Below are 19,527 nucleotides of genomic sequence, written 5' to 3' on the forward strand. Positions count from 1 at the left end.
GTAGCTTGTGTTGCTATATCAGAAAGAAAATCAATGGCTAGTATGCAGAGAAGATTAGGTCCAAATATTGTAGGTTATTATGGTTTATTACAAGCTTTTGCTGATGCTTTAAGAATTATTATTAAAAGAATATGTAGCACCAACACAAGCTAATATAATATTACTTTTCCTTGGTCCTATTATAACTTTAATATTTGCTTTATTAGGTTATGCTGTTATGCCTTATGGATCAGGTTTATTTATATCAGATTTTAATTTAGGTATCTTATATATGTTAGCTGTTTCTTCTTTAGCTACATATGGTATATTATTAGCAGGTTGATCAGCTAATTCTAAATATGCTTTTTTAGGTTCTTTAAGAAGTACAGCTCAATTAATAAGTTATGAATTACTTTTAAGTTCTATTATTTTATTAGTAATTTTATTTACAGGTAGTTTAAATTTAACTACAATTATAGAAAGTCAAAAAGTTGTGTATTTTGTTTTACCTTTATTACCTATATTCCTTATATTTTTTATAGGTTGTATAGCAGAAACTAATAGAGCTCCTTTTGATTTAGCAGAAGCTGAATCTGAGTTAGTTAGTGGTTTTATGACAGAACATTCAGCTGTTATATTTGTTTTCTTCTTCTTAGCTGAATATGCTAGTATTGTATTAATTTGTATATTAACTAGTGTTTTATTTTTAGGTGGTTATTTAAATATGTTACCTTTAAATACTATTTTATATTTTATTAATACATTTATAGTGTTCTTTGGTTATAATGCTTGTGATTTTAATTCTTTATTTTCTGATTATTTAATTAATGGTTTATCTAGTTTAAATTTAGCAGTAAAAACAGCTTTCCTTATATTTGTGTTTATTTGAGTAAGAGCTTCATTCCCTAGAATTAGATTTGATCAATTAATGTCTGTATGTTGAACAGTATTATTACCTATTATTATAGCATATGTTGTTTTAATACCTTGTATTGTTATAGGTTTAAATATTATACCATGTAATATATCATTGTTATAATTATCAAATACACGTTTAATCTATAAAATAAAAATGTAAAAACATGTAAAAAAATTTTTAGTATTGATCTAATAGATGTATTAGATGTTAATTAAATTATTGTTAGTTTATTATTATTTTTCAAAATATTATGGTATATTTATTCTCCTTACTTTCAATACCTTTAATAGGTATATTCTTTATTATATTTTTAGCTTCATATCAGTATTCTAATAACCAAATTAAAACTTTAGGTTTAACAACTTTAATAATTAATTTAATTTTATCATTAGTAATATTTATATTATTTGATTTTAGTAGTAAACAATTTCAATACATTCAATTAGAAGAGCTTTATAAAATAAGTTATTTCGATTTATATTTAGGTATAGATGGTATTTCTATTTATTTTTTATTATTAACAACTATGATTATGCCTATATCATTAGTAGCTAATTGAAATTCTATAGAATCTAAAAATGTATTATCATTTGTAATAATAATATTATTATTAGAAACATTATTATTAGCTGTTTTCTTAGTTTTAGATATATTATTATTTTATATTTTTTTTGAAAGTATATTACCACCATTATTTTTATTAATAGGACTATTTGGTTCTAGTGATAAAGTTAGAGCTAGTTTTTATTTATTTTTATATACATTATTAGGTTCATTATTTATGTTACTTTCTATAATAACTATGTCTTCTATTATGGGTGCTACAGATTTTGATGCATTATCTAAAGCAAATTTTGGTTATATAACTCAATTATTTTTATTTTATGGTATATTTATATCTTTTGCTGTAAAAACACCAACAATTTTTTTAAATACTTGATTATTAAAAGCACACGTTGAATCACCTTTAGCTGGTAGTATTATATTAGCTGGTATTGTATTAAAATTAAGTTTATATGGTATATTTAGATTAATATTACCTTTATTACCAAAAGCTAGTATGGATTATACATACATAGTTTATGTTATAGGTGTAATTACTATATTATATGCTAGTTTTAGTACATTAAGAACAATAGATATTAAAGAATTAATAGCTTATTCATCTGTTTCTCATGCAGCTGTTTATCTATTAAGTGCTTTTAGTAATACTATCCAAGGTATAGAAGGTGCCATTACTTTAGGTTTAGCTCATGGTTTTGTATCATCAGGTTTATTTATTTGTGTAGGAGGTGTTTTATACGATAGATCTTCAACAAGATTAATAACATATTATAGAGGTATGGCACAATTAATGCCTATTTTCTGTATATTATTTTATATACTATCTTTAGGTAATTGTGGTTCACCATTAACATTAAACTTTATAGGTGAATTTATGTCTCTTTATGGTATATTTGAAAGAATATCTGTATTAGGTGTATTAGCTAGTACTTCTATAGTATTCTCTGCAGCATATACTATATTTATGTTTAATAGAATAGCTTTTGGTGGACAATTCTCTTCATACTTCTTTAATTATGTTAAAGATTTAAGTAAAAGAGAATTTATTTTATTAGTTAGTCTTGTAGTACCTGCTGTTTTCTTTGGTATATATCCTGCAGTTATTTTAGATGGTTTACATTATTCTGTATCAGGTTTAATATATAATTAATAAATATATATAAACTATCAATAATTATATATCTAATAATAAGGAATATATTGCAATCATAATCTTTTTATTATTGGAAAGGTTAATTTATATAATGTATTAAACTAATAACAATTATATAATTAGTTTTATTAATATTCACATTAATAATGTCTTAGTAAATTAACTTAAAAAGCTTTTTAAAAATTTTTTTATAATTTAAAGATTATATAAATAATACTTTTAATTACTAGATTTTTAAGTTAATAATAAATTAGATAGTATAACTAAAACTTTCCAATGTATAAAGTTTTATATAATTAATTTAAATTAAATATATATTTATATAAATACGTATACTATGATGTTTAATAACATAATTAGTCCATTAGAACAATTTGAAATAAAAGATTTTTTTTCTTTAAATATTAATATTATAGATTTAAAAATGTCTTTAACAAACTTTGGTTTTTATATTATTGTTAGTACAATAATAATATTAACATTACATTTATTAATAACATATAATAATAAATTAATATCAAATTCATGAACATTAACTAAAGAATCGATATATGCAACTGTACATAGTGTTGTAGTAAATCAAATAAATTCTAAAGAAGGTCAAAATTATTTCCCATTTATTTATGGTTTATTTATTTTTATCTTAATGAATAATTTATTAGGTTTAATACCATATAGCTTTTCTTCAACATCACATTTTATATTAACATTCTTTATTAGTTTTACTGTAGTATTAGGTGCCACAATTTTAGGTTTCCAAAAACACCAGTTAAAATTCTTTTCATTATTTGTACCATCAGGTTGTCCTTTAGGTTTATTACCTTTATTAGTTTTAATAGAATTAATATCATACTTAGCTCGTAATGTATCTTTAGGTTTACGTTTAAGTGCTAATATTTTAAGTGGTCACATGTTATTAGTAATATTAAGTGATTTTACATTTAAAATAATGAGTTCAGGTTTCTTTTACTTCTTAATAGGTTTAATACCATTAGCATTTATTTTTGCTTTCTCAGGTTTAGAATTAGGTATAGCTTTTATACAAAGTCAAGTATTTATTGTTTTAACTTGTTCATATATAAGAGATTCATTAGAATTACACTAATTTAATTAAAATTAAAAATAATGATATAAAAAGGAAAGTCCATAGTTATAATGTATATATAAAAATAATATTAAGAATTTTGGATTAATTGAAGAAACAAAAATCAAATTATAATTTGATATAACGAGCATTACTCCTATACTAACTATTAGAGTTGTTATAACTTTATATAATCTTTTTTTAGGGGTTAAATACAGAATATGGCTTAATTATATCTTAATAAAAAAAAAAAATAATAAACTTAAAAGTAATAACTTAAAAAAAAAGTTAAACATTTTATTAGGATATAAATCCTAATCATATAAAATTTTGAGTTTGATGATGGCTCTGACTGAACGCTATCCAAGTGCTTAACACATGCTAATCGTACGTCATTAAATAAAAATAATGAAGTGGTAAACAGGTGAGTATATAATATTTTGACTACCTTAAAGAAAGGTTAAATCCCTTATAAACAAAGAATAAATTTCGCTTTAAGATGTTAATAAATATTTCGGTTTGTATTAGTTAAATAATAAATAATTAACAAAACCGTAGTCGTAACTGAGAAGTTGATCGACCACATTAGGACTGAGAAACTCCTAATGCGCTTTAAGTACAGCAGTGAGGGATATTGGTCAATGACCTAACGGTTGAACCAGCAACTTGGAAGAATGCAATGTATTAAAAATATTAATACAATTAACGTGTAAACGTATAAAATTCTAAATAGATTAAAGATAATGACAATTATCTATTTATTAGTCTCGACCAATACTACGTGCCAGCAGTCGCGGTAAGACGTAAGAGACAAGTGTAAGTCATCTTAATTAGGTTTAAAGTGTACATAGACGGAAAATTAAACCTTAAAAGGGTACTTTTTTTCTAGAGTTTTATAAAAGAAGAATTGAATTTTTGAAGAAAAGATAGAATTTGCAAATATCAAAAAGACAGGTAGCAGTTAATACGACCTTCTTTATAAAAACTGACGTTGAGGTACGAAGGCTTGGGTAACGAGCAGGATTAGATACCCTAGTAGTCCAAGCAGAAAATTCTGAATGTCATATGCTAAAAAAAAATTTTTAGTTTATAAATAAAAGTGTAAGCATTCCACCTCAAGAGTACAATGGCAACATTAAAACTGAAATCATTAGGCCGTCTTTGAAACCAGTAGTGAAGTATGTTATTTAATTCGATAACCCGCGATTAATCTTACCACAATTTGAATAATATTTAATTATATTACATGCGCTGCACGGCTGTCTTTAGTTAATGTCGTGAGATTAGGTTAATTCCTACAATTAGCGAAAACCTTGGTATTATTTATGTGTATAATATACCTTGCCACTAGATCGGACTATATATATAGGATCAAGACAAGTCATCATGGCCAAAATATTGTGGGCTATAGACGTGCCACATTTATCATTACAAAAGGATGTTATATTGTGAAAATAAGCTAATCCTTAAATTTGATTAATATGGATTGTAGTCTGTAACTCGACTACATGAATAAGGAATTACTAGTAATCGTTAATCATCACGTAACGGTGAATCGTTTCTCAATTAGGTACTAACCACTCGTCAGGCGCTGAAAGAAGAAATGCAATAAGTTTGATTTGTGTATATAAATAAATATATAAATAGTTATAATTTTATATTCATATTATTTTCGTATGTATGACTTTAATTGGTGTTAAGTCGAAATAAGGTTCGTGTAATGGAAATTGCACGGGGTTAATAAACTTAAACAAAAAAAAATTTAAAAACTCGAACTCCCCTTAGGAAGGCTTCGTTTGTTGGTTTACGAGTTGAGCTGTAAACTCAATGACTTTGAGTCATCGAAGGTTCGATTCCTTCTCTTCCTAGTTATCATTATATTTATTTTTGGTAATCTTTAAGTTCCATTTTAAATGGGAAAGTTTTTTTAATAATGCAATTATATTTATGTGTAGATAAATTAAATAATGGATTTAATTCAAATATTTTAGATATTTTAGCTCTTATTAGTATAATACTTGGTATATACACTATAGTAAGTAAAAATCCTGTAGTTTCTGTTTTATTTTTAATAGGTTTGTTTTCAACAATTTCTATTTATTTAATATTAATAGGTTTAACATTTATAGGTATATCATATTTATTAGTATATATTGGAGCTGTATCTATTTTATTTTTATTTATTTTAATGTTAATTAATATAAGAATTTCAGAATTAGTAAGTACTAATAATAATTATATACCTTTAGCTATATTAAGTATGATAACATTAGTTTATATATTAGGTCAAAAAATAATAACTAATGTAGTACAATTTAATATATTAAATTCTTTATCATCTTCTTTATTCGAAAAAAGTTTTAAAGAATCAATAAATTATTCTAATAGTTTAAGTTGAGATACTAATTTAATAGATATAACACATACTAGTGCTATAGGAAATATAATGTATAGTAGTTATTCACTATGACTTATAATTATATCATTAATTCTTTTATTAGCTATGGTAGGTTCAATAGTTATTTCTATTGGTAGATAATTTAAACTAAATAAAAAAAAAATAATAAAATGTCTCTAGATCAAAGAACTAATTTTCAAAGTCATCCCTATCATTTAGTATCACCTTCACCTTGACCTTTTTATAATAGTTTATCATTATTTATATTAACAACATCAGGAGTATTAACTATGCATGGTTTTAGTAATATGTATATAATATTATTTATAGCATTAATTAATTTAGTTTGATGTATGACATTATGATTCAGAGATATAATATCTGAAGGTACATATTTAGGTAATCATACTAATGCTGTACAAAGAGGTTTAAATTTAGGTGTTGGTTTATTTATTGCATCAGAAGCATTGTTTTTCTTAGCAATATTTTGAACATTCTTCCACAGTTCATTATCACCTAATGTAGAATTAGGAGCACAATGACCACCTTTAGGAATAAATGCTATAGATCCTTTTGAATTACCTTTATTAAATACTATAATATTATTATCATCAGGAGTAACAGTAACATATAGTCACCATTCATTAATTCAAGGTAATAGAAAAGGTGCTTTATATGGTTTAGTAGCTACAATATTATTAGCTATTGTGTTTACAATATTCCAAGGTGTAGAATATTCAGTATCATCATTTACAATATCAGATGGTGTTTACGGTTCATGTTTTTATTTTAGTACAGGTTTCCATGGATTCCATGTTCTTATAGGTACAGCCTTTTTAAGTGTAGGTCTATGACGTTTATTAGGTTACCATTTAACAGATCATCACCATTTAGGATACGAATCAGGTATATTATACTGACATTTTGTTGATGTTGTATGATTAATATTATACGTATGTATATATTTCTGAGGTTATTAATTAATAAAATTTATTATAACAATTACTTTTAATATAATTTCAATTTAACTTTAATTTGTAAAAAAAAAGTATATAAAGATATGCCACAATTAATACCATTTTTTTTCTTTAATCAAGTAGTATTTACATTATTATCATTAAGTTTTATATTTTTTGTGTTTAGTAAATATATTTTACCTTGAGTAGTAAGATTATATGTTTCACGAAAATCAATAAATAATTTATAAAGGGAGAATAAACTTTTGAGACTTTAGTTCAATGGTAGAACATATGACTTTTAATCATTATAGTACGGGTTCGAATCCTGTAAGTCTTAATGATGGCTATAGGTTAACGGTAGACTATTCGCGTACCATGTGAAATGTGTTGATTCAACTTCAACTAGCCATAAAAAAAAAGGGTTAGTAACTTAATTGGCAAAGGATTTTCTTGTCGAGAAAATAGATATCGGATCGTAGCCGATTTAACCCGTAAAAGGAAAAGTTGCTATAGGCAAGGCGAGATATTTGCTAAATATTGTGTAGTTACACTTAGATGTTCGAATCATCTCTTTTCCGTAAGATTCCTTAACTTAATAGGTTAAAGTATACTTTTGATAAGAGTAGGATTAGCGTTCAATTCGCTAAGGAATCAATAAGAGTATAATTTAAGGGTAAAATATGGAGCTTCAACCTCCACCTTCTCAGTTCAAATCTGAGTGCTCTTGAATAAAAGAGAATTGACTGAGTGGTTTAAGGTGGTAAGCTTGAGACTTATTTGGTTTTAAAAAATCACATCCGTTCAAATCGGATATTCTCTGAAAAAAAACAGGTTAGAGCCGGCTGGGTAGGCACCTCATTTGGGTTGAGGATTAGTTATGTTCGATTCATAATAACTTGAAAAGTAATAAAATATGTAAGATATATAAAGTATGTAAAGAAACTATTAAGGATAATTAGCTATATATTAAAGATAATTATAAATCTAAAATCTAAGATAAATTAATTAAATAAACAAAGTGAACTGAAGTATCTTAGTAACTTTAGGAAAAGAAATCAAACGAGATTTTATTAAAAATTCTTTTAATAAATAAGCTTATAAGTAAAACGAAAAAAATTTGTTTGAAAAAAGGGGAACCTTCCTCTAAAGCTAAATATAATATATAAGCGATAGTGAAAAGTACCGTGAGGGAAAATTTGAATTAGTAGTTTTATAAGCAGCTCGAAAAAAAGAGTGTACCTTTTGCATAATGGGTCAGCAAGTTATGTTTAGAAGCGAGCAATTAAATATTGCCCAGTTAAACCAATTATGAAAAAATAATAAAGTTTCTAAGCATAGACCCGAAAGCTAGTGATCTTACCATGGTCAGGGTAATAAAGCCCGAACGAGTTATCGTTGTAAAGATATTCGATGAACTGTGGTAAGTTGGTGAAAGATAAAACTGACTAGTATAGCTGGTTTTCCGCGAAACCTATTTAAGTAGGTAATTTAACTAACATCTTAGCAGGTACAGAACTGTGATCTCGGGCAAAAATTTATTTTTGTAAATATCGGGGGATCGTATAGATTTTATCGGAGAGTATTTGCACTCGGAATGGCAAAGATGAATGTTGAATAATCAGACATAGTGCGATAAGGTTGTATGTCTAAAGGGAAACAGCCCAGAACAAGAGTAATAAGGTTCCAAAATTATTATTGAGTGAAATTAAGGATGTTTTTATCAAATACAATCAGGAAATAGGCTTAGAAGCTGCCATTTTTTGAAGATCTCGTAACAGAGCACTGATAAAATATTTTAGATATTAATACCGAAAATATAACGGATCTAAATAATATACCGAAACCTTGTACGTATAATAATACGGGGTAGCGGAACATTGGATAAATCTCAGATTTTAACTTTTTTAAGTTAAAAAAATAATAGATAATCCAAGAGAGAATGCTGACATGAGTAACGAAAAAGGAAAACTAATAGAAAATTTAGATTTATTTCTATAATGAGTAATTAGACTTTATTTTCCTCGCCTTAAGCTTATGGTTTATTTTAAATTTCGGTATCTAAGTATATACCCAAAGGGTCTGTATGATGATAATAATAATTATTTTTTGTAAACAAAACCTTTATTTAGTGATAAAGGTTCAGGAAATTGTAACAAAAATCTAAAAAATTAAAAATAATTATAAACCGTACCTAAATACTATCGCAAGTAAGCAAGTAGAGTATACAAAGGCGTTTGAGTGAACAATCATTAAGGAACTCGGCAAATTAACTACCGTAACTTCGGGATAAGGAGGACCATTATTATAGATACATATGTATCGAAATAGTAAAAGGAATCATAAAATAGTGTTGTACGACTGTTTAATTAAAACAAAGCACTCTGCCAAGATAGAAATCTAAGTATTGAGTGTGATGTCTGCCCGATGTCGGTAGGGTAACAGATTTACTTAATTATTTAATTAGGTTTTGATGGACACCCCGATTAATGGCGGCCTTATCTATAAGGGTCCTAAGGTAGCGGAATACCTTGGCCGTTAAATGCGGTCTTTGCATGAATGACTTAACGATACAACAGCTGTCTCGATGATTGGCTCAGTGAAATTGAATTAGCAGTGCAGATGCTGCTTACCTCTAGATAGACAAGAAGACCCTTTGCAGCTTTACTGTTACCTATTATGATATAATTTGATAATTTCCAGTGTATAAGGTAATAGTTATGAAATTGAAACACCTTTATTTGTTCTATTATATTTTTTATGATAGGAAGGCAGTTTATGCGGGGCACAGATCCCATAAAAAGTACCTGGGTATATCCAAAGTTCATATTGTAATTTTGTAGATTTTTATTTACAAAAATTCATTAAATATTTTTATTTTTTGAGTTTTTTATTTAATTTGTAATTAATTATTATTAATTATCCAGTTATTGTTTATATTAAGTTAGTTATTTTTAATTTTTTTAAGTAAGATTTTAACTATATGGTAAATAGATGTAAATTAAATTATAATATAATTATATTATTATTTAGTCATATTAATAGAGAAAATTTACTTATTAATATGATATTTTTTTACTTTAAAAGTTTAATGGCTTAATCTTGCTTTACTGTTTGACTTACAAGTCTATCAGTCGCGTAAGCGGGGCATATGATCACAAGATTCATAAAGGAAAGGTCTTGGATTTATGAAAAAGTTACGCTAGGGATTACTTGTTAGTCCTCCAATATTTTAAAATATTGGTAATAATTTGGGTTAATTTCAAGAATAACTTTATTTGTTTAATCAATTTAAAGTTAATTTGAAGCGAAATTTATTTAAGCTTTATACATAAATAAATACGTTCAACGACTAAAAGGTGAATAATGCTAATAATAATCCTTTTTTAAGTACCCAACATCTTTATAATATATAAATATTTTTTTTTCTTTATAATTATTAATATTGTATTAATGAAATAGTTTTAATTATTATTAAACTGTGTTATCATTTAATTTATAACAAATTTAAAATATATTATGTTAAATATAATAAAATCTAAAATGAAACATTCATATAAGAATTTATCATTAAATTCTAAACATAAAGTATTATGACCTAATAAATTTATACCAATTGTAAGAGATTGAAAAAATAGTATTTATACTTTTAATAAAAATAGTTTAAATAATATTATTGAAGCTAATAAATTGATTAATAAATTAATTGATGGTTATTTTAATTTATATAATTTAAAAATAGAAGAAAAAATAAGAGGTAATAAAAATTTTAAAAAAAATGTAAATATTTCTAAAAATAAAATATTAATAAGTCTTGGACAATTTAAACATACAAATGATTTAATTAATATAACAATTTATTTTTATAATAGACAATTAATAACTTATAAATCTATCTTAAAAAATTATTTTAATTTATTAAAAAAAAAAAATTTTTTAATAAAAAAAAACTTAAGATTAATTAAAAAATTAAGTTTAAAATTAATTAAAAGAGAATTAGAATTAAAAAATTTATTATTAAAAACTATAGAAGATAAAAATAAATTAAATAATATAAAATTAAATGTATATAAAGACTTTTTAGAAAAATCATTAGAAAAAGAATTTATATATCTTTACTTAATTATATTAATTTTTATTAATAAATCTAAATTTAATAGTTATTATTTACATAATTTAACAAATTTAATAAAAAAAATATATAAAAAAAATATACAATTTAATTTTATAAATCTTAAATACCATTATTTAAATAGTGATATCTTTACTAAAGTTTTATTATTAAAATTAAGTGTAATGAAAAGTAAAGTATTAGAATCACTATCTAGTTCTATAAAAAAAGTAAAAGTGTTAGAAAATATAAATGTTATAGATAATTCAAAATATTTAAAAGGTATAATATTAGAAAACATAAAATATAAAAGAGTTTCAGGTGTAAGATTAGAAGCGAGCGGTAGATTAACTAAACGTTTTACTGCTTCAAGATCTTTATCTAAATTAAAATATAAAGGAAGTTTAATAAATATTAAATCATCAGAAAATTTTGAATCATCAGCATTAATAAGAGGTAATTTTAGACCTAATTTAGAATATACTCAATTAAATTCAACAACACGTATAGGATCATATGGTATTAAAGGTTGAGTAGGTGGTAAATAATAAATCCTTAAAAAATTAAATATATTATAAAGATGAAGAAATAGTCTGAACCTTTTTGAAAGAAAAGGAAATAAAAGATAAAAAACTTTTATGATAACATAATTGAACAGGCTAATTTGCGCAAGAGAGTACAAATTGAGTGCGCGGTTTGGCACCTCGATGTCGGCTTAACTCATCCACATGAATGTAGAAATCATGAAGGGTTCGACTGTTCGTCGATTAAAGAGTTACATGAGCTGGGTTTAATACGTCGTGAGACAGTATGGTTTTTATCTTCTAGAGGGATACAGAGTAAAAGATAAATAGTCCCTTCGTACGAAAGGAGTTGGGAATGTTGACCTATGGTTTACCTGTTGTTTAATATTGTTTTTAACTAATTTACTATCACTAAAGTAAAAATTATGAATATACACTCAATCAGAAATGGTTGTTGTATAGGATTGCTTATTAAGCACGGCAGGAAAGCTAAGTCAATTATAGATAAGTGCTGAAAGCATTTAAGCGCGAAGCTTATTATATTATACTCTTTTATATACGTAATATAATATTACGTAATAGGCTTTAGTTGTAACAAATTTAATTTTTTTTAGACATAAAGTACTAATTTATTATTATACTTAATATAACACATATATAAATTTAGCCTGGTTAGCATAAAAGTAATGCAACCGTTTTGTAATCGGTTTAAGTAAGTGCGATACTTGCACTGGGCTGACCCAATGGTCAAGTTGGTTAAGACATAACATTTTCACTGTTAGTGCGAGAGTTCAAGTCTCTCTTGGGTTGCAAGAAATTAGCTCAGCGGTAGAGCTATCGTTTTACACACGAAGGGTCAGGTGTTCAAATCACCTATTTCTTATTACGGATTAATGTAATGGTAACATATTTGACTCATGATCAATTTATTTAGGTTCGAATCCTAAATCCGTATTATAAGGCTATAGCTTAATGGTAAAGCCAACTGCTCATAATAGTTTTTATAAATGTTCGAATCATTTTAGTCTTAATCCGAGTGCTGAAATTGGTAGACAGGATAATCTTAAGTTTTATTGATATTAGTCGTGTGGGTTCGAATCCCTCCTCGGATATTTGGGGTTATGGTTTAATTGGTAAAACGTGGACTTTGCAAGTCCTTTATTCAGGTTCAATTCCTGATAACTCCAAAATTTTAGCTCGAAAAGCTCAATTGGTCGAGCGGAACACTGAAGATGTTTAGGTTATAAGTTCAAGTCTTATTTCGAGCAACTATTTTTTTTTATGGATATGCTGAAATTGGTAACCAGGCTATGTTTAGACCATAGTGGCGGAAGCTTTATAAGTTCAAGTCTTATTGTCCATAGGTCTAAATTTATAAATATTTATTGGATTTAATTTAACTATATTAATAGTTATTTGAATTAATCAATTATTAGATTACCTCTATTAATTTAAATTAATAATATATATATATTTTATGTTGTTGACTAAGAGGTAAGTCATAAATTTTTGGTATTTAGCTATGAGTGTTCGAATCGCTCCAACATAATTATATAATAATATAAAATAATAAATTTATTATTTTGAAGTATTATGTATTAAAATTATGAATAATTAAATTAGCCCGAGTAGTTTAATGGTAGAACAATAATTTCATGAATTAAGAATGAGAATTCGATTTTCTCCTCAGGCTATTTATTATAGTTAATTTATAATTTAACTATAAATTAAGGTGGATATAGTTCAATGGTAGAACAGCTGTATGTGGCATAGTATATCCTTGTTCGAATCAAGGTATCCACCCTTTTGTATTGGTTATATAAAATTTATATATCCAGACTTTAAATAAAATATGCTTAATAGCAGTATAAAAATCTAATAAAGTGATACAGCAGATATTTAATATAACAATGTGAAAAGAAAGATGATTTTTATCAACAAATGCTAAAGATATTGGAACATTATATCTTATGTTTGCATTATTTTCAGGTTTGATTGGTACAGCTTTCTCAGTTTTAATTAGAATGGAGTTATCTGCTCCAGGTGTACAATACATAGCTGATAATCAATTATATAATAGTATTATTACAGCTCATGCTATTTTAATGATCTTCTTTATGGTTATGCCTGCTTTAATCGGTGGTTTTGGTAATTTCTTATTACCTTTACTAGTTGGTGGTCCTGATATGGCATTCCCAAGATTAAATAATATAAGTTTTTGATTATTAATACCTAGTTTATTATTATTTGTATTTGCTTCTATTATAGAAAATGGTGCTGGTACAGGTTGAACATTATACCCTCCATTAGCAAGTATACAAAGTCATAGTGGTCCTAGTGTTGATTTAGCTATTTTTGGTTTACATTTAAGTGGTATAAGTTCACTTTTAGGTGCTATGAATTTTATTACAACTATAATTAATATGAGAAGTCCAGGTATACGTTTACATAAATTAGCATTATTTGGTTGAGCCGTATTAATAACAGCTGTTTTATTATTATTATCATTACCTGTGTTAGCTGGTGCAATAACAATGTTATTAACAGATAGAAATTTTAATACATCTTTCTTCGAATTAGCTGGTGGTGGTGATCCTATTTTATACCAACACTTATTCTGATTCTTTGGTCATCCAGAAGTTTATATTTTAATTGTACCTGGTTTTGGTATTATTAGTACTGTAGTTTCTGCAAGTTCAAGTAAAAATGTATTCGGTTATCTTGGTATGGTATATGCTATGATGTCTATTGGTATTTTAGGTTTTGTTGTTTGAAGTCATCACATGTATACAGTTGGTTTAGATGTTGATACTAGAGCTTACTTTACAGCTGCTACATTAATTATTGCTGTACCTACAGGTATTAAAATATTCAGTTGATTAGCTACTTGTTATGGTGGTTCAGTAAATTTAACACCTGCTATGTTATTTGCTTTAGGTTTTGTTGTTATGTTTACAATAGGAGGTTTAAGTGGTGTTGTTTTAGCTAATGCTTCACTTGATATTGCTTTCCATGATACTTACTATGTTGTTGCTCATTTCCACTATGTATTATCTATGGGTGCTGTTTTTGCTTTATATAGTGGTTGATATTTCTGAATACCTAAATTATTAGGTTTATCTTATGATTTATTCGCTGGTAAAGTACATTTCTGAATATTATTTGTTGGTGTTAACTTAACATTCTTCCCACAACACTTCTTAGGTTTACAAGGTATGCCTAGACGTATCGGTGATTATCCTGATGCTTTTGCTGGTTGAAATTTAGTAAGTAGTTTTGGTTCTATCATAAGTGTTGTTGCTACATGATATTTCTTAAATATCTTATACTTACAATTAACTCAAGGTTCACCTGTTTCAAGATATCCTTGATTAACTCCACAATACTTCAGTGATCTATTCCAAACATTATTTAATAGAAATAACAGTTCTTTAGAATGATGTTTAAATAGTCCACCTAAACCACACGCATTTGTAAGTTTACCTGTACAATCTTAAGTTTTTTTTTACTATTATTATACTAATATAAATATTTTATTAGCTTAATAGGTAGAAAATTTCTATAAAAACAGTGTAAAAATTAATAATTCAAGCAACATGTTAGTTTAAGGGTTAGAATACCGTGTTACGGCCACGATGATATAAGTTCAAATCTTATACATGTTGCTTATTCTTATTAGCTCAAGGGTAGAGCAAAATACTTCTAATATTTTGATCCTAGTTCGAATCTAGGATAAGAATTTCAGCTCTTATAGCTCAACGGTAGAGCAAAATACTGTTAATATTTGTATAGATGTTCGATTCATCTTAAGGGCTTTTTAAGTATAGTACTTTTACTAAATAGTAATTATTTATTTGGATAAAGGTTTCCTTAGTTTTATAATTTATAAAAATATATAATGATACAAGCAGCTAAAATAATCGGTACAGGATTAGCTACAACAGGTTTAATAGGAGCAGGTGTTGGAATAGGTGTTGTTTTTGGTGCTTTAATTTTAGGTGTTGCTAGAAACCCTTCACTTAGAGGTCAATTATTCTCATATGCTATTTTAGGTTTTGCTTTCTCAGAAGCTACAGGTTTAAGCAAATAGATCTGACATAGGGTTAATTGCAAGAAATATCTTAAAGATAAATTTGCAGCGAATATTAATATGTTTTATATATTAATAACGTTCAACGACTAGAAATGAGTAGTGTAAACAAAAATTTTTTTAAATCCTACATTTTTAAATGAAGACATAGTCTAAAAATAATAACTAAAAAGTTAAATGTTTTATTAGAAATATAAATTATTAATTTTTTTAGAGTAAAATGAGTATTTGCATTAATGATGGCTTTCTTATTATTATACGTAGCCTAATTAACTATAATTTATAGTTAAAAAAATTTTTCAGATTATTTTAACAATTAAAAAAAAAAATCTTTTTTTTTTTAGTATTATTATACTTTTTTTTTTATTCATTATTGTTATAAAGATTAAAAAAAATATAAATATATATAAATATGATAAGAAATTTATTTATTTGAATTCAATCATTAAGTTTAAGTATTAATCAAAATACAGTACAACTTGATGCTCCAACACCTTGGGGTTTATTTTTCCAAGATAGTGCAACACCTCAAATGGAAGGTATAGAAGAATTACATAATAATATTATGTTTTATTTAACTATAATATTATTTGCTGTAACATGAATGATGATTACAATTATAAAAAGTTTTATAAATACAAAATCACCTATATCACATAAATATATGAATCATGGTACATTAATAGAATTAATATGAACAATAACACCAGCTGTTATATTAATATTAATAGCATTCCCATCATTTAAATTATTATATTTAATGGATGAAGTAATGGATCCTTCATTAGTAATATATGGAGAAGGTCATCAATGATACTGAAGTTATCAATATCCAGATTTTACTAATGCAGATGGTGAATTTGTAGAATTTGATTCATATATAGTACCAGAATCAGATTTAGAAGAAGGTACATTAAGAATGTTAGAAGTTGATAATAGAGTAATAATACCTGAATTAACACATACAAGATTTGTAATATCAGCTGCTGATGTTATACATTCATTTGCTTGTCCATCATTAGGAATAAAATGTGATGCATATCCAGGTAGATTAAATCAATCATCAGTATATTTAAACAGACAAGGTACTTATTTTGGTCAATGTTCAGAAATATGTGGTATATTACATAGCTCAATGCCTATAGTAATACAATCAGTAAGTTTAAAAAAATTCTTATTATGATTAAGAGATCAATTAGGTGATTAATTAATTAATAATAATAATAATTAAGTATATATAATAATCTTAATCGTAAAGTTTAATGAATTTATCATTAATATTATTTTTAATAGGGATTTTAGGTTTTGTTTTAAATAGAAAAAATATAATTCTAATGCTTATTTCAATAGAAATAATGTTATTGTCTGTTACTTTTTTAATATTAATAAGTTCACTTAATTTTGACGATATATTAGGTCAAACTTTTGCTATATATATAATAACAATAGCAGGAGCTGAATCTGCTATAGGTTTAGGAATATTAGTAGCTTTTATAGATTAAGAGGAAGTATAGCAATAGAATATAAATAATGTATTTAGTTATTATTTTTTTACCTTTAATAGGTTCAATTATATCAGGATTTTTTGGTAGAAAAATAGGTGTGCAAGGAGCACAATTAATAACATCAAGTTTTATTATCATAACAACAATGTTAGCTATTATAACTTTTTTTGAAGTAGGTTATAATAATATACCTTTAGAAATAAATTTATTTAGATGAATAGATTCAGAGTCAATAAATATATTATGAGGTTTTTATTTTGATAGCTTAACAGTAAGTATGTTAATACCTGTATTAATAGTATCTAGTTTAGTACATATATACTCTATAGGATATATGAGTCATGATCCACACAATCAAAGATTTTTTAGTTATTTAAGTTTATTTACTTTTATGATGATAATACTTGTAACAGCTAATAATTATTTATTAATGTTTTTAGGTTGAGAAGGTGTAGGAGTTTGTTCATATTTATTAGTTAATTTCTGATTTACTAGAATAGCAGCTAATCAAAGTTCAATATCAGCTTTTTTAACAAATAGAGTTGGTGATTGTTTCTTAACTATAGGTATGTTTATAATAATCTGATCTTTTGGTAATTTAGATTACTCAACTGTATTTTCATTAGCTCCATACTTTAATCAAGATGTTATAACATTAATAGGTATCTGTTTATTAATAGGTGCTATGGCAAAAAGTTCACAAATAGGTCTTCATGTTTGATTACCTCAAGCTATGGAAGGTCCTACTCCTGTATCTGCTTAATACATGCGGCTACAATGGTTACAGCTGGTGTATATTTATTAATGAGATCATCTCCTTTAATAGAATATAGTTCAACTGTTTTATTACTTTGTTTATGATTAGGTGCTATAACAACTATATTTAGTTCTATTATAGGTTTATTTCAACAAGATATTAAAAAAGTTATAGCTTATTCTACAATGAGTCAATTAGGTATGATGGTAATAGCTATAGGTTTATCTTCATATAATCTTGCATTATTTCATTTAGTTAATCATGCTTTTTATAAAGCATTATTATTTTTAGGTGCAGGTGCAGTTATACATTCTGTAGCAGATAATCAAGATTTTAGAAAATATGGAGGATTAAAACCATTTTTACCTTTAGCTTATTCAATAATGTTAATTGCTTCTTTAAGTTTAGTTGCTATACCTTTTATGTCTGGTTTCTACTCTAAAGATTTTATATTAGAATCAGCATATGGTCAATTTTATATTTCAAGTACTATTGTTTATTTTATAGCTACAATTGGTGCTATGTTTACTACATTATATTCTGTAAAAGTTTTATATTTAACATTCTTAACTAATCCTAATGGTCCTTTAAATAATTATAAACATGTAGATCAAGGTAATATTTTTATTAATTTACCTTTAATTATATTAGCTATTTTTTCAATCTTTTTTGGTTATTTAACTAAAGATGTATTTATTGGTTTAGGAACAAGTTTCTTCATAGATAATAGTATTTTTATACATCCTTCTCATGAAATTATGTTAGATACAGAATTTGCAGTTCCAACTTTATTTAAACTATTACCTTTATTTTTTACTATTAGTTTAAGTATTGTTGGTATAATGTTCTCAGAATTTTTTGGTAATTTATTAATTAAATTTAAATTTACTAATTTAGGTTATAATATTTTTAGTTTATTTAATCAAAGATTTTTAATTGAATTCTTTTATAATAATTATATTACTAATTTTGTTTTAAAAATAGGTGGTCAAACTACTAAAGTTTTAGATAAAGGTTCTGTAGAATTATTAGGTCCTTATGGTTTAGAAAAAGGTTTATTAAATTTAAGTAAAAATATAGGTAGTTTAAGTACTGGTGTTATTACATCATATGCTTTATATATTTTAATTGGTTTTATATTCTATATTTTCTTATTATATTTAAATATTGATAATAATATTTTATTATTATTATTATTTGGTATATTTTCATCTATAAACAAAAAATAATGTTATTAACTTCTATTTTTTTATTATTATTATCTAATTCTCTTAGTTTAAGAAGAGATATATCTATATATTATTCTAGAATAGGAATAATTATACAATTATATTGTATATTATTTTGTTACAATAATCTTTTTATTTCTTATTTAAATTCAGGTGTAGGTTTATTTGGTGGTTTATTTAGTATAACATCATTAGATCTAATATTTGATATGTTAATATTTATGTTAACTATGTTTATCTTAAATTTAACAGGTTTTT

General features: G+C 25.2%; 12 protein-coding genes across 12 annotated transcripts; all 12 read left to right on the top strand. All coding sequences in view use genetic code 4, as the record gives it.

Moving 5' to 3' along the window:
* Position 1: 1 nt before the first annotated feature.
* Positions 2-1,018, top strand: MGYG_11003 (NADH dehydrogenase subunit 1; the record flags this gene model as incomplete). Its single annotated transcript has 1 exon — positions 2-1,018. Exon 1 carries the CDS (start codon positions 218-220, stop codon positions 1,016-1,018), a length of 801 nt encoding a protein of 266 aa, XP_022643321.1. The 5' UTR covers positions 2-217.
* Positions 1,019-1,148: 130 nt separating this feature from the next.
* MGYG_11004 (NADH dehydrogenase subunit 4) lies at positions 1,149-2,612 on the top strand (the record flags this gene model as incomplete). The annotated part of the gene is made up of 1 exon: positions 1,149-2,612. The coding sequence occupies one exon, from the start codon at positions 1,149-1,151 to the stop codon at positions 2,610-2,612; it is 1,464 nt and encodes a 487-aa protein (XP_022643322.1).
* A 340-nt stretch (positions 2,613-2,952) lies between these two features.
* MGYG_11005 (ATP synthase subunit 6) lies at positions 2,953-3,720 on the top strand (the record flags this gene model as incomplete). Its single annotated transcript has 1 exon — positions 2,953-3,720. One exon carries the CDS (start codon positions 2,953-2,955, stop codon positions 3,718-3,720), a length of 768 nt encoding a protein of 255 aa, XP_022643323.1.
* Positions 3,721-5,632: 1,912 nt separating this feature from the next.
* On the top strand, positions 5,633-6,238 carry MGYG_11006 (NADH dehydrogenase subunit 6; the record flags this gene model as incomplete). Its single annotated transcript has 1 exon — positions 5,633-6,238. The coding sequence occupies one exon, from the start codon at positions 5,633-5,635 to the stop codon at positions 6,236-6,238; it is 606 nt and encodes a 201-aa protein (XP_022643324.1).
* A 29-nt stretch (positions 6,239-6,267) lies between these two features.
* MGYG_11007 (cytochrome-c oxidase subunit 3) lies at positions 6,268-7,077 on the top strand (the record flags this gene model as incomplete). The annotated part of the gene is made up of 1 exon: positions 6,268-7,077. One exon carries the CDS (start codon positions 6,268-6,270, stop codon positions 7,075-7,077), a length of 810 nt encoding a protein of 269 aa, XP_022643325.1.
* An 80-nt stretch (positions 7,078-7,157) lies between these two features.
* MGYG_11008 (fungal ATP synthase subunit 8) lies at positions 7,158-7,304 on the top strand (the record flags this gene model as incomplete). Its single annotated transcript has 1 exon — positions 7,158-7,304. One exon carries the CDS (start codon positions 7,158-7,160, stop codon positions 7,302-7,304), a length of 147 nt encoding a protein of 48 aa, XP_022643326.1.
* A 3,292-nt stretch (positions 7,305-10,596) lies between these two features.
* MGYG_11009 (ribosomal protein S5) lies at positions 10,597-11,712 on the top strand (the record flags this gene model as incomplete). Its single annotated transcript has 1 exon — positions 10,597-11,712. The coding sequence occupies one exon, from the start codon at positions 10,597-10,599 to the stop codon at positions 11,710-11,712; it is 1,116 nt and encodes a 371-aa protein (XP_022643327.1).
* Positions 11,713-13,598: 1,886 nt separating this feature from the next.
* MGYG_11010 (cytochrome-c oxidase subunit 1) lies at positions 13,599-15,185 on the top strand (the record flags this gene model as incomplete). Its single annotated transcript has 1 exon — positions 13,599-15,185. The coding sequence occupies one exon, from the start codon at positions 13,599-13,601 to the stop codon at positions 15,183-15,185; it is 1,587 nt and encodes a 528-aa protein (XP_022643328.1).
* A 401-nt stretch (positions 15,186-15,586) lies between these two features.
* On the top strand, positions 15,587-15,778 carry MGYG_11011 (ATP synthase subunit 9; the record flags this gene model as incomplete). The annotated part of the gene is made up of 1 exon: positions 15,587-15,778. One exon carries the CDS (start codon positions 15,587-15,589, stop codon positions 15,776-15,778), a length of 192 nt encoding a protein of 63 aa, XP_022643329.1.
* A 412-nt stretch (positions 15,779-16,190) lies between these two features.
* Positions 16,191-16,985, top strand: MGYG_11012 (cytochrome-c oxidase subunit 2; the record flags this gene model as incomplete). The annotated part of the gene is made up of 1 exon: positions 16,191-16,985. The coding sequence occupies one exon, from the start codon at positions 16,191-16,193 to the stop codon at positions 16,983-16,985; it is 795 nt and encodes a 264-aa protein (XP_022643330.1).
* Positions 16,986-17,040: 55 nt separating this feature from the next.
* MGYG_11013 (NADH dehydrogenase subunit 4L) lies at positions 17,041-17,280 on the top strand (the record flags this gene model as incomplete). The annotated part of the gene is made up of 1 exon: positions 17,041-17,280. The coding sequence occupies one exon, from the start codon at positions 17,041-17,043 to the stop codon at positions 17,278-17,280; it is 240 nt and encodes a 79-aa protein (XP_022643331.1).
* Positions 17,281-17,308: 28 nt separating this feature from the next.
* Positions 17,309-19,269, top strand: MGYG_11014 (NADH dehydrogenase subunit 5; the record flags this gene model as incomplete). The annotated part of the gene is made up of 1 exon: positions 17,309-19,269. Exon 1 carries the CDS (start codon positions 18,061-18,063, stop codon positions 19,267-19,269), a length of 1,209 nt encoding a protein of 402 aa, XP_022643332.1. The 5' UTR covers positions 17,309-18,060.
* Between the last annotated feature and the right edge of the window lie 258 nt (positions 19,270-19,527).

The sequence above is a fragment of the Nannizzia gypsea genome (assembly GCF_000150975.2).
Source record: "Nannizzia gypsea CBS 118893 supercont1.19 mitochondrial scaffold, whole genome shotgun sequence".
Lineage (NCBI taxonomy): Eukaryota > Fungi > Ascomycota > Eurotiomycetes > Onygenales > Arthrodermataceae > Nannizzia > Nannizzia gypsea.